The sequence below is a fragment of the Aquarana catesbeiana genome, linkage group LG01, assembly GCF_042186555.1.
Source record: "Aquarana catesbeiana isolate 2022-GZ linkage group LG01, ASM4218655v1, whole genome shotgun sequence".
NCBI classification, from domain to species: Eukaryota; Metazoa; Chordata; class Amphibia; order Anura; family Ranidae; genus Aquarana; species Aquarana catesbeiana.
Window position 1 is genome coordinate 320,421,867 of NC_133324.1, and position 13,266 is coordinate 320,435,132.

Genomic DNA, 13,266 nt, shown 5'->3' on the forward strand with positions numbered 1-13,266 from the left:
CAAGCATGAAAAGGAAAGTAGCAAAATATGTTGAAGATTTTGCTCTTATTTATCAACATACACAATCTGGTTGCTGTTATTTTTCATGGCATGTGGTTGTACACATTTTACAAGTTAAACTGCTATATGACTCGCAAGTAAATAAATTAACTGTATTTCAGAGGGCTGTGTGATATTGCTCACACAAGTCTTTAAGCAAAAGTCAATGGACCAATTTTCCTGGAAATTCTGAAGTTTTAAAAAATAAGCAAGTCAACCAGACCTGTCAGCTATTATAAGTCATCTGCACACAGGGATACCAATTTCTCTAATTTCAGGGCCTGTGGTGCTGTTAAGGTTTTTTTAAGTTAGTTCCACTAAGGCCTCTTGCACACTGCTGCCTGAAATTGCTCACACGTAAGGCACGTAAACACGTGCTGCTGGTGTGTCATGATCAGGGACAATATGACTGGCACCACTGGCGGTGATCAGGGACAATATGACTGGTGTGGTGGTGATCAGGGACAATATGACTGGCGTGGCGGGGACCAGGGGCATTATTGTAAGTGGTGTGGCAGTGATTAGTGATAAGGTGAGTGAGTAGCAGTGATTAGGGACAATATGAGTGATGTTGTGGTGATCAGTAACACAACAAGGAGTGGGCATAAGTGGCGGACTCATGCGGGTACATCCACCCTCATCGGCGCTGCTTCTGTACAGCTGTAACCCCAGGAAGGGGTTAAGGAGAATGTTACAAACTGCCCTGTGCAGAATCGCAACAACAGTAATTATTATATGTAGCTTTGCTTGGAGTAAGTTTAGAGATGTTAGACAACCTGAATGTTTCTCTTTCTCTGAATTCCACAGAATGATTTTTTTGTGCAGCAGCCTTCCTGCCGTCATGTTTCACCCAACAGGTGAACAGTTACATCTCCACTGTTTTATCCAAGCCACAATTTTCCCTCTGCTGCTCTCCTCTGCCTCCCTGGTCCAGCCACATTTATAGATTTTTTTTCACATCATATGGTAAATTTAACCTCCCTTTTTCCTTCATACCACAATGCCTTCATTTTAATTTAGCCCAATGCAATGCCCCTACAAAAATGCATCCCTTTCCAGTGTTCCCACACTATGCAAGCCCCTTATCTTCAATCTCTCAGTGACTGCTTAGTCTTTTGTCACACTGGCCTTGATGGTGCCTTAATTAGTGCTCCTTAATTAGTGCTTCCACAGCTATTAAATATAAAGTCAGTGTCTTGATAGTGCCTCATTCAGTGCCCCCCACAGGATTCCCCCCGAATTTTGTGTGCAGTCAAGTTAAATACTAAGGGCTTGAGTTGATTGTCAGATGCGTGTGCATTCACATGCACTGCGCTTGCCATGTGTAATCAGTTTAAGACACTTCTGAGATCATTCAAAGTTCATTGACAGATGCATTTTACCAGCAACGGATCTCCAACTGACCTGCATTTGAGCTCTTTATAAGCTGAATCAAACTGCTTTAAGCTGTTTTTTCATTCCCATTGATGTGAACAGGAAGAGAACCATTTCTCACACAAACAAAAGTCCATCATCACAGGCCCTCATTATTCTTGCTGCTTTAGTCCATTCAAAGCCACATCACCATCTTCAGAAAGATACTCCACCTGGTGCATGGGCCACTGCTGATCTGATGTAAGGCAGTTATTTTCTTCAGCCTCTATGCACTGTCTGGCAGAACCATGCTTGCAAATGATTAGTTGAAGCTACAATAGCAAGTGACTTGCTGCGCTGAATTAAAGAGTGGCAGCCAGCAAGACACTTGTGTAGTACATGAGATCCAGAGATTTGCAATCCAGGTTGGGGGGTATGTAGGGAAGAACATTCTGGTCACCTGGAATATGTCTAGTCTTGCACTAAGGAGTCTATTGTTATGGATAGAAGAAAGGACAAGTGAAGACATTTCTTTGGAGTGGAAATGCTCTAGTTGTCAGGAAGAACATAGTATCCTTATCCTGGCATTAAATTGCAAAAAATAGGATAACGGTCTTACTTTTCCCACTCCCAGTAAGCCCCAGTTTTTTTTATAGGCGATACTTGGAGCTAAATAATAAGAACTTTAAGGGGGGAAACTTTTTAACTCCCAGTATTTGATTTCCTGGAAGTGAACTCACCGCCGCTATGACCCAGGCGTTGACAGATGTCCTGTGTTTGTGTCTCTTGAGAAACAGGCAACAAGGAGTAGCACCACAAGAATGGACCACACCCCTGGATTTGTATAGCACCCAGTGACTAACTATACTTGTTGCACTCTTGGTGGCATATAACCCTGTACTATACAATTAAGATAAGGTTTTAGCAATGCAATAAAATGTAGGCCTTTCCAAAAGTCTACATTTCTTCTCATAGACAAAGCCATACAACCAACCAAAACTTTACAATAGGGAGGCTCAAGTCTGGATTCCTGAAAATCATGTGTATACTTTAACAACACAAAAAGTCACTGCACAGTGAAAAACCCTTATACCCTTCCTATCCTAAGCAGCTGGACATACGTAGATTCATTCACATCAATCCAACTAAAAAAAATATATAAATGCAGTGCTAGAAGTGAGATTACCTATCCCAGAATTACAGATTGCAAATTAGAAAAATGTATCCCAATCATTAAACATGACATCAAAAAAAGGAATACAGTTAAAAATAAGTTATAGACCTACAAGGCAGGGCTTCATAAGCCCCATCTTGTGGGCGAAACTCGTAAGGTGGAGAGCAGCACATGGTATCATCATGCCATCAGGAAGAGACTAAGAGCCACCACTGAAATGCCTGTGTGCAGGATGTACGTTAGTTTGCCAGCTATGCGAACATCCTTAAAGCTGTGTGTCACACTTTTTATGTGAGTATATCATATGCATTTAAAAAAAAAAAATTTTTTAAATGGAGAGCACTAGAAGTGTCTATTCTAGGTCTCTGCTGTAGAAGGAAAGGAGGAAGAGAGGTTTTTTTTTTTTTTTTTTTTTTTTTTTTTTTAAGTCTAAGAAGGGTAACATCAGGCAGCCTGGCAGGGAGCCCCTGGAAGTGACGGGAAGTGGTTGTACAACTGGTGCACCTTAGACCTCTTATAATGTAGAGGTCTATAGAGGGGTGAGCGCATACATACGTCTGTCACGTGGTGTGAAGTAAATGAAAGAGGGCTTTCTGGGATTTACCACTGATGTCATCTATTGCTGCAAGTCACTGTGAAGAGTTCTGTGCGGACTTTCATATCATTTTTTTTCACTGTATTCATTTTTTGATGTCATGTTTAATGATTGGGATACATTTTTGTAATTTGAAATTTTGGGTTAGGTAGTCTCACTTCCAGTGCTGCCCAACTGTGGTTTATATTTTTTTTCTTTTCTTTTGATTATGTATTCCTATCACATTGTTATAAACCTTTTATGGTTAATGCTTTTTGTGGAACTTTGTTACACACTAGGGTCAAATGAGGCATATAGTAAACTTCCTACACACACACACATCATTATTCATGTTCAAGAAGGCAAACCGAAGCATTCAAATGAACAGACCCATCGCATCTTTCACTGGTTGAGCGTCTGTAATCTGAAATGTGATGGATGCTATGGGTTACCACACTATATACACTTTCATATTTATTTTGCCTCTTCAGAGTATGTAAAACGGTTGTAAAAGAATGCACATATGATGGGTATATTTTACAGGCACTGCAAAAAAAATAAGTATGCAAATAGAAAAATCTGAATGAATCTAAGCATCAGTTACTGAAATGCACAGGTGTACCTTTGTATATGCCAGTTTACGGAATGCTTGCTTGGCTTCAGTTGGCTCAGTGAACTCCACAATGGCAGTAATGCCACCTTCTGGCAGCAACACCCTGCCCAGGTCTCCAAACCGCTCAAACACTTCCTGTAGTTCTGAAACCTGAGTACCAGCTGGAAGATTTTTCACTAAGATTACAGTTTTACTGCGTGGTGCAGAGGCCTAATGAAAAGATAACAAAACAGACCTCAGATACTGCTAGAACTAGTACTAAAAGGTCTCACAAGCCTATTACATAACAGATTATTCCAATTACCTGTGTGACTAAGGATGACACTCATCACCCTATATTCGAACATATTGTACAATCGCTGGCAAGCATTCAAAACATACTAAAAGTATAGATCACTATTATAAACACCACCACTTTGCTGGAGAGCTGCATTCATTTCTCCCTTCTCAAACAGCTTGATGTTTCATGGAAAAAGCCATACAGGGTAGCCATCATCTTCGTTGAGCATACTGTTAGGAACAAACGTGACTTTGAGATACATGTCCTCCGGTTTACAGTTTAAAGTGGATCTTCACCCTCAAATTTACGTTTCCTCCCCTCCACCCAGAGCGCACTTTTTTTTTTTTCTTCTGTTTTAGTGTAAATGTTAGGCCTGCCCCCCCATGCACGTCACTCACCGAGGCGAAAGACGTATATTATGCCCGCTGTACCTTCTGGGATATGCACGTCACATATCCCAGATGGCACTGTCCTTTACTGAGAAAGGAAAAGGGGGCTAGCCCTAGTGGCGCTTCAGCGGCTGAACCCGGAAGAGTCGGCAGGCCTCCCGATGGCATCACATAGGAAGATGGCAGCACGGGACTGAGTGGGGGCAAAATTTTGAAAGGAATCTGCAGGACGCCACTGGATCCGTTGGGTGGAAGAGTATCTGAAATGGTTATAACCTGTAACAAAGTTTTGATTCGGTGGGGAGGGTGGAGATCCATTTTAACATTACTAAAGTGTGCAGTTGAACATTAGTGGTGGAGTAAGGACAGATGAATTCATATTTATTGTCAATCAAATACTACTATAAAAACAGAGCGCAAACACAATTATAAAAAAAAATTAAAAAAAGGAAGTAATAATTAGCATTACTGTGGCTTTACATTAGCAGGCAAACCACATAAAAAGATTTTATAAATATCAAAAAATAACCTGGCTGAAAGAATCCAGACTGACTCCATTTTCCATTAGGAACTGACGAACATCTTGCACTAATTGTGTCTCTCCCAGAGCAACTCTTACAGCTACACTTCCCTTTCCCTCCTGCAGAAACAAGGGAAAATAGATGAACATGTAGCTGAAAATATACAAAGCACACACCTCATTATATTCATTATGGTAGAAGTGTGGGCAGCACTTACATGGTCCAACACTTGGCTTTTGCTAGTATTGTACTTCTGAGCAATCACATCAGCCACTGAGCTGGTGCCCATGAACAGCGTATTCCAGTTGTGGGAGCTAAAACGAAATGCACAGATAAATGATCACAGCTTTCAGTTTTGCAGCTGGGACTGCAGTCAATAAGCATAAACAGTGGTGTAAATGTGCTGAAAATGCTCTTAAACAAAACCATGAGAAAAAGTTTAATGCACACTTTGGTATTAGTTAAAAGAAGTGACAGCTTGCCCCACAAGGCTGTATCCTCAGCCCCATTTAACTGTCAGCCAGGAGACTCACTGGTAGGAAGCTGAATGTAAACAAAGGGCCATTGACAGTGGTGATGTCAATGCCCATATTTAGAAAATAACTTGAGTCACTGGGTGGGTGGAGGCTGATGGCGAACTGAGAGACTAGTTCCCCTTCAGGTCCAACTAAACCTTGTGATTGACAGTGGATAGCACCCCAGCCACAGGGCCAGGCACCAACAGATTCATCTGTGACAGGTAAATGAATAGGCCGCAAGCACTGACAATTTTGAAATTTTGGCACAAGGGCACAATGTGTGGGGGTGTCTAACTGTTTTACCTTCACTCCTAATCACCCTAGTGAGGCTTGCGAGTCAGGCTTGAGACAATCCTATTTCTTTTTTTTCAGCTTTGCAAGCACAGAGCCACCTGACTATTCTTTGAATAAGAATTCAACATTAAAGTGGTTATAAAGTCTACACAGGTCTTATTATAGGGGCACTCACAAGAAGGAGAGGAGAGCGGCAGCAGGGGCCTGCCAAAGTAGTAAGGAGCCGGTCTGTACAATATCGCTGCAGAGCAGGTAATTAAAACAACTTTTTATTTTACTGGAAAAAAAAACGAACTGGCAAAATAAACAGGAGGGGCCGAAACTGAAACAGGAAACAATGGTGCCACATGCTTGGGTATGCAGTGTATCCGCTTTGGCCAAATATGACATTGTGTATGAAGAGTCTCAAAAAAACAAAATAATTATTGTAAAGAAAATGAATGACATTCTGACCACAGAGGTCTGAGGTGATGGTATTTTGATGGCAACGCCAAATTGTACACCTTCTGGTGACACAACTGTTGCTGAAAATCATGGTTTCTGCCATGTCTACTTTGTTTATTGAGAATATTTTAGGGTCCTATACAAGACTATAGCATTATAAATAAATCAGACCAATGATACCCAATACAATTCACCCAAAAGTCAACACTTAGTACCTGGAGCTATTGGCTTTCTCCTTCAGAGCCTTTTGTTTTTTGTATGCGGAGGATTCTGTAGCCCCCTCAGCCTCCTCTTCTTTTTTTACTGTTGAGGGAAGAACATGCAACATCCGGCCCTGTGGAGCAGAGTTATTGTTAACAAGGAGTCTTACCCAACTGTATCCAAATACATCTCAATATAAAAACGCAATACTAGTTTAAGAACGCACATGCTGATACAAATGGGAAGAAACAAAACACGATGACACTGTTAACAACAAAATAAATACATAGTTATTTTATTTATTATTTTACCAATCCTATTATGATCACTGATAGCTAGATCACTGAGATCACTGAAGACCAGCTACCCATCCTAAGTTTAGCAGGAACATCAGTTAACTCCTTGGGACATATTTATAAAACAGTAAAGCTAATGTTACAGGTGGCTAATCTTTTGACGTAATTTTCAAACACATGCACCTGGAAGATTTGTATGCATTAAATAGATGCTTAACGTCCCATTACTTGCTTTATAAAAATGCTGCTATGACTATAAGATCATCTGACCCCAATAGTATAACTTGTCAGTATGCGCCACGCTCTTAGTAGTTCCTCATGGCTATCTCCTGGGAATGTCCATTTGGGTGCAAAACACAAAAAGTGGATTTGAGTAAGCCCTGGTTCACACTATGAGTTGCACAGAAATGTGAACCGCATTCCTATGCAATTTACATGTGACTCAGTGCAGAGCGATTGAGCCCAATCATTTTGATTGGGTTTAAAATGCACAGCATTGCAGCAAAGGAGTGCATGCACTACTTTTGGAAAGGCACTGTAGCCTGATAGCATGGTAGGTGTGTACCATGCGATCCGATGCAGGCAAACGCACTGCCTTTGTGACCTATGTTTGGGGTGTCATCAACATTGCACTGACACTACTGCAGACCACAAGGGCAGTGTGTTTTGAACGCAGTGCGGGAAATGCGCACGTATCGCAGGTTTCCAGCACTGCGTTGTAGTGTCAACCAGGGCTTACTGACATGCAGAAAGACAGGTACAGTGACATCTGCAATTTGGAGCAGTTTATTTGCAAACAAACTTCCAGTGATCACCATGGTTTGCCATTACACTGCTCACTTGATCAGGAACCATAATGATTGGCTCCCGATCATTACTTTAAGACCTACAGGTGCAGGCAATAGCATGGTTTTAGAACTCGAAGCACCTACACAGATTGCACCTAGTTCACAACTGCAACAAGCAATTTTCTCTTTGGGTATTATTTACAGATTTATACTAGTAGAAAATACCGCGCTAAGTGCCAAATAAAAGGAAAGAAAAAAACAAAAGAACAAGGCGGCTGCTAGAAACGTGAGATACACACATATACAATTATAAAATTAAGTAAAGCTGCGCTAAAAAAAATTAAGAATAAATGAGAAAATAAAAAGATTGTGGATACAGTCCAAAAAAACACAATGAATGTGCGTGAACTTCCAACACAACAGCAGCCTGTGTTGCACAAATTCAATCCATAGGATGTGCACCAAGTGCGTAAACCAAATAAGGTTTTTTTTTAAAGCTAAAAATTGCACTTACAGGAATGCAGAGTAAAATCATCAAGAAAACAGCCGGCCGGCTTGCATACACCCGTCCACTGAGTTACAGCACGATGACATCAGCACGTCAAACCTCCAGACGCACGTTTTGTCACAATCTGACGTTGACTCGGGGAACAGTCCCTGAGACGTCAGATAGTGACGTAACGTGCGTCGGAAGGTTTGATGTGCTGACATCATCGCACTGTAACGCAGTGGGCGGGTGTTCGCAAGCCGGCTGGCTGTTTTCTTGATGATTTTACTCTGTATTCCTGTAAGTGCAATTTTTAGCTTTAATAAACCTTATTTGGGACGTTTTACACTATGGTGAGTGTTTAAATTTTTGGGTAACGCTTGACCTACTCCCTCAACTGGTTGATGATCGAGTCTCCCTGGTCGCCTGGTGCTCAAGATTCTCCTCACCAAATATCTGTAAATTGCTATATCAACACTCCTCTGGACAAAGGCCCTGGCTGGGTTTTTAGCCGCAGGCTCAAAAGAGCTTGCCTTCTGGTAAGCACGCACTCTATGTGGTGGAGGTGCACTGTCTCTCGGTGTTTATTTCAAGATTACACACTTGGTGCACATCATATGGATTGAATTTGTGCAACACATAGGCTGCTATTGTGTTGGAAGTTCACACATTCATTGTGTTTTTTGGATTATATCCACATTCTTTTTATTTTCTTATTTATTCTTAATTTAATTTTTTTTAGCGCAGCTTTACTTAATTTTATTATTTACAGATTACAATCATCTAGAACATTGGTGCTCAATCTGTGACCCATCATGCCTCTGCCTTTGGGAGTTATGCTTGTAACTGTCAGCGGCTTGCAGTGCCTCATGGGACTCATAGTTTCACAAAAGCTGGAGGGCCACATCATCTAGAAGCTAAACAGATATATCCAATACAACAAAGTATACACATTCATCAAAGTACAGAAATCCTCATCTATTTATTGCTATTACCTTTACATAGAAAAATAGCTAAAATTCCCATAACCATACAGGAAATATTGATCAAGCTTGTACAGATATCTATAGAAAACCTACGTTTCTAACTAGTCCCTGCCTTTCTTGCACAAAGTACTGCAATAGACATTCAAACCCGTCATAGTAAAACTATTTGCCAATTTAAAAAGTATGTCAATATCAAATTGTTTTTTCTTAATAGTGGCAGCAAGGAACCATTATATAATGACATATTATGCGATGACAACTGTCTACAGTACAGTCTGCAATGGAAAATTATGAAAGAGTAATAAGGGCTCCACAAATCGAGGCTCCCGGCACAGTTCATGGTGACCCTGTACTGTAAATTATTTTTTTCCTGTAACAACTATTGCGTGCCCTACAGCTCAGTCTTCATTTGGAAATTGCTCATTGGTGTCAAAACAGAAGCATAAGCCAGTCAGTAAGTTACAGATTCAGCATAATACTTCTAGATTAAAAATTCAGGCCTTGTAACACTACAAAGACTAAATAAGTATCAAAAAGTTTTGACTTTTTTTTGACCCACCTGAAATATCTGTCCATCAACTTCTGCGTAGGCTTTTACAGCATGTTCTGTAATAAGGAAAGTAACAAAGGCAAAGCCTTTTGGTTTCTTTGTTAGCTTGTCAATGGGAAAATGGATCTCAGAAATTTGTCCTGAAAGGAAAAAACAAAAGAAGCCATTTTAGTCGATAAACATTTGGAATCACATATAGTTAAAGTGGTAGTTGAAGAGCCCTACAATGTTCTCTAAATCTAAATCTAAAAATATATCTATAGCCAATACTTGTTTTTTAGTTTTAGATAGAGTGTAAACAACAGAGTGTTTTATTTATTGCAGAAATTACATATTATAAGCTCAATATGCAAAGCTTTAACACAAGGATAAGGATCTTCAGCTATGTGACTGAATTATTTAAATCTCATTGGACTCAAATGAAATAACAGCCACTATTTCCAAAGATTGTGAATTGCAATTCATCTCTCTTCTACAACAAAACAAATTGCCTGGTCGCAATCTTTATAAAAACGTGCAGCACAGTGTAAATTCTTAGGATGAATATAATGCAATACCGCTCCCTGCATGATTCCTAAAAGTCTTACAAACTAAATTCTTGCGATATATATGATTTGGGGAAAAAAGCTAGGACTTAAAAATGCATCTTCACTCTCCCAAAATCGGTGGCAGTTTTGGATTCCCAGATCCTGTAAAAATATAATGAGGCCATTCATCTTACCAGACTTCTAGACTGAGACAAAAAGCCTAGGATAGGGCTTGAACAATCCTTGTCCTCATTGTCCAGCCTTTCTTGTTTAGAAAGAGACGACATGATACCTCACAAGTACACAAATCACCCTCTTTGGTCCCACAATCAAGACAATCAGGCTCCTTATTCGGACTATTGCCCTGTCTCCCATGCTAAGCCCAAAGACCTTGGTCTTGGGATCCCCACACCTCTCTCTCAGTACTTTAGTCCCTCAAATGTCAGCGCTAATAAAGAAGTGCATTTTTAGGCTGGCCCATTGCTGCTTTCAAAACAAAGTGATGAACAGTGATAAACACTTCTGTCACCCTACGAAAAGACCTAGGATTTCATGAGAGGTTTTCAACTTGGCTCCCATCTTGGATTTTTACCAGATGCACTGAACGTAATCCGCACTAGAACCTCATGTGAAAAATTAAGCACAGATCAAACTGCAATCTGACATTCTTTATTCTTATTTTACTTACCATAACCACGGAAGGCCCACCAATAAGACCTCCAATTCTTACTTAAAAATGGAAAGAGGACTAGCCCAAGCCCAAAAAAAAACAGCATTATCCCTTTCACATACAAAGCTTTCTTGGCCAACAAGCACCAAGAGAGTGGATATAAACTGCTAACATGATGGTACAGGATCCCTAACTACATTTGATATTCCCTCAAGGTCTCCCAATTATGCCGGCACTGCCAAAAATTACAAAAATTCCCTCCTTAAACATTTCCTGACTGCAGCTAACCCCCACACTAAGATGCAGGGGTATACCAGAATCAGTAAGATTCAGCAGGTGGGGAATGTCACTTTAGCCCTCAAAAACCAGGAAGAGAAATACTTCCATATTTGAACACCTTGGTTTCTATATAAGGATGCCAAGACCCTAGTTCAACCAGAACCACTGGGTCTTATAACTCCTGACCACCAAAACCCCCTGATGAGGGGTGGTCCGGGAGAAGTAGATACCTCTATCCTCCAACCGCCCAACATTTTTTTTTTCTTTTATTCTCTTGCTTTCCTTCTAATACCCGCCTCATATGACCATCCTATACACAGTTCTTCTGCTCCATCCTGTTTTTCTCTCCTTATGGTCACAATATCTTCCTCTACCCCCCAAGAAAGGAAAAACAAGAAGAACAGTTGCGTTGTAAATAACAGCTTTTTATTACCAATCCAATTAGAGTTATAGTAACATGTTTATCCACGGACAGGCAACCTTGACAGGTTACTGAACACTTATTAATCTTGTATACACATATTGTAAATTTGTGGATTATATGTGTGGTGGTTCCCTTAAGGTAGTTCTAAATCAAAAAGTTTTTTTTAACTTAATGCATTCTGGGCATTAAAGGTAAAAAAATAGGATTTTTAAAACAGCTTACCTGTAAAATCCTTTTCTTTGAGGTACATCAGGGGACACAGGGCCATAGTAATTACTATGTGGGTTATAGGCCACCTTTAGGTGATGGACACTGGCACGGCCTAAATTAACAAGTGCACTCCCTATATAACCCCTCACACTACTGGGAGTATTCAGTTTTGTAGCCAAGCAATACACGTGTATACCAAGAAGGGAGGTACCTCTGTGTCCCCTGATGTACCTCAAAGAAAAGGATTTTACAGGTAAGCTGTTTTAAAAATCCTGTTTTCTTTTCTTACATCAGGGGACACAGAGTCATAGTAATTACTATGTGGGATGTCCCATAGCAATGGCAACTGAAGGGAGGGAGACACAATAAAAGGTAGGGCATTAAGAGGCCAGAGGACTTATACTGCAGCCTGCAGTGCACTACGCCCAAAGGCAATATCCTCATGACCTTTTACATCGATTTGATAGAATATGGTAAATGTATGGACTGAAGACCAAGTTGCGGCCTTGCAGATCTGAGCCATAGAGGCCTGGTAACGCACCGCCCATGAGACACTAACAGCCCTGGTGGAATGTGTTTTAACATGAAAACGAGGAACTTTCTTCCTCAGACCATAAGATTAAACAATCACTTAACTAATCCATTTGGGAATAGTAGATTTTGATGCTGCTTGTCCTCTTTTAGGACCTTCTGGCAGCACAAACAAAATATCTGTTTTTGCGAATCTGAGCGGTTTCCTAAAAATAGGCCTTAACCGCTCTTACTACATCAAGGGAATGTAGTGTCTTCTTTTCCTTAGATCGAGACTCTGGGGAAAAAAGGCAGAATAATATCTTGGTTTAAATGAGAACCGGTCATCACTTCCGGTAGAAATTTAGGATGAGGCCGCAATACCACCTTATCCTTATGCATGATTAAAAATATGGCTCTTTACAAGACAGAGCTGCCAATTCCGATATTCTTCTTGGCAGAAGATATGGCAACCAAAAAGACTATTTTTCTTTAAAAGAACTAAGGGAATTTCCTGTATAGGTTCAAAAGGCTGATTCTGTAAAGCCGACAAGACAAATTCAAATCCCAAGGATTTAGAGGTGCCTTGACAGGGGGATTAATTCTTGTTACCCCCTGAATAAAAGTATGCACCAGAGAGTGAGAAGCAAGAGGCCGTTGAAAAAATATTGATAGGGCCGAGACCTGGCCCTTGATCATACTCAGGGCCAGGTTCATTTCTAATCCCATATGCAGGAATTCAAGAATCCTACCTATGACATACTTCCTGGGGTGCCAACCCCTGGATCCATACCAGAAAATATGTACCTTCCAGATTCTAAGTAACTGACTCTGGAGGCCGGCTTCCTAGCATCAAAGTAGACACTACTGAAGGAGATAACCCACGATCCTTTAGAATGTGGGTTTCAATAGCAAAACCGCTAAATTTAGCATTTGTAAGGTAGGATGAAATACCGGACCTTGAGCTAGAAGGTCTGGCCATAATGGCAGGGTCCAAGGGACTTCTACTGTCATCTTTATGATCTCGGCGCCACGCTAGTGCCACCAGAATCACCCCTTTTCGTTCCTGCTTGATCCTGCGGAGAAGGTGCGGAAGTAGCAGAACTGGAGGAACGCATAGATCAGTGAAAGCTGATCCT

General features: G+C 40.7%; 1 protein-coding gene across 1 annotated transcript in view; it reads right to left on the bottom strand.

The window, feature by feature from the left end:
- RBM19 (RNA binding motif protein 19) overlaps positions 1–13,266 on the bottom strand; it is a 135,105-nt gene that overhangs the window by 69,615 nt on the left and 52,224 nt on the right. Inside the window, exons 11-15 of the mRNA XM_073630304.1 lie at positions 9,517–9,647; positions 6,415–6,533; positions 5,161–5,257; positions 4,952–5,062; positions 3,763–3,963 (exon numbers count right to left, since the gene is read on the bottom strand). Of these exons, the coding sequence (XP_073486405.1) occupies positions 3,763–3,963; positions 4,952–5,062; positions 5,161–5,257; positions 6,415–6,533; positions 9,517–9,647 (659 nt within the window). The remainder of the gene's footprint in view (positions 1–3,762; positions 3,964–4,951; positions 5,063–5,160; positions 5,258–6,414; positions 6,534–9,516; positions 9,648–13,266) is intronic.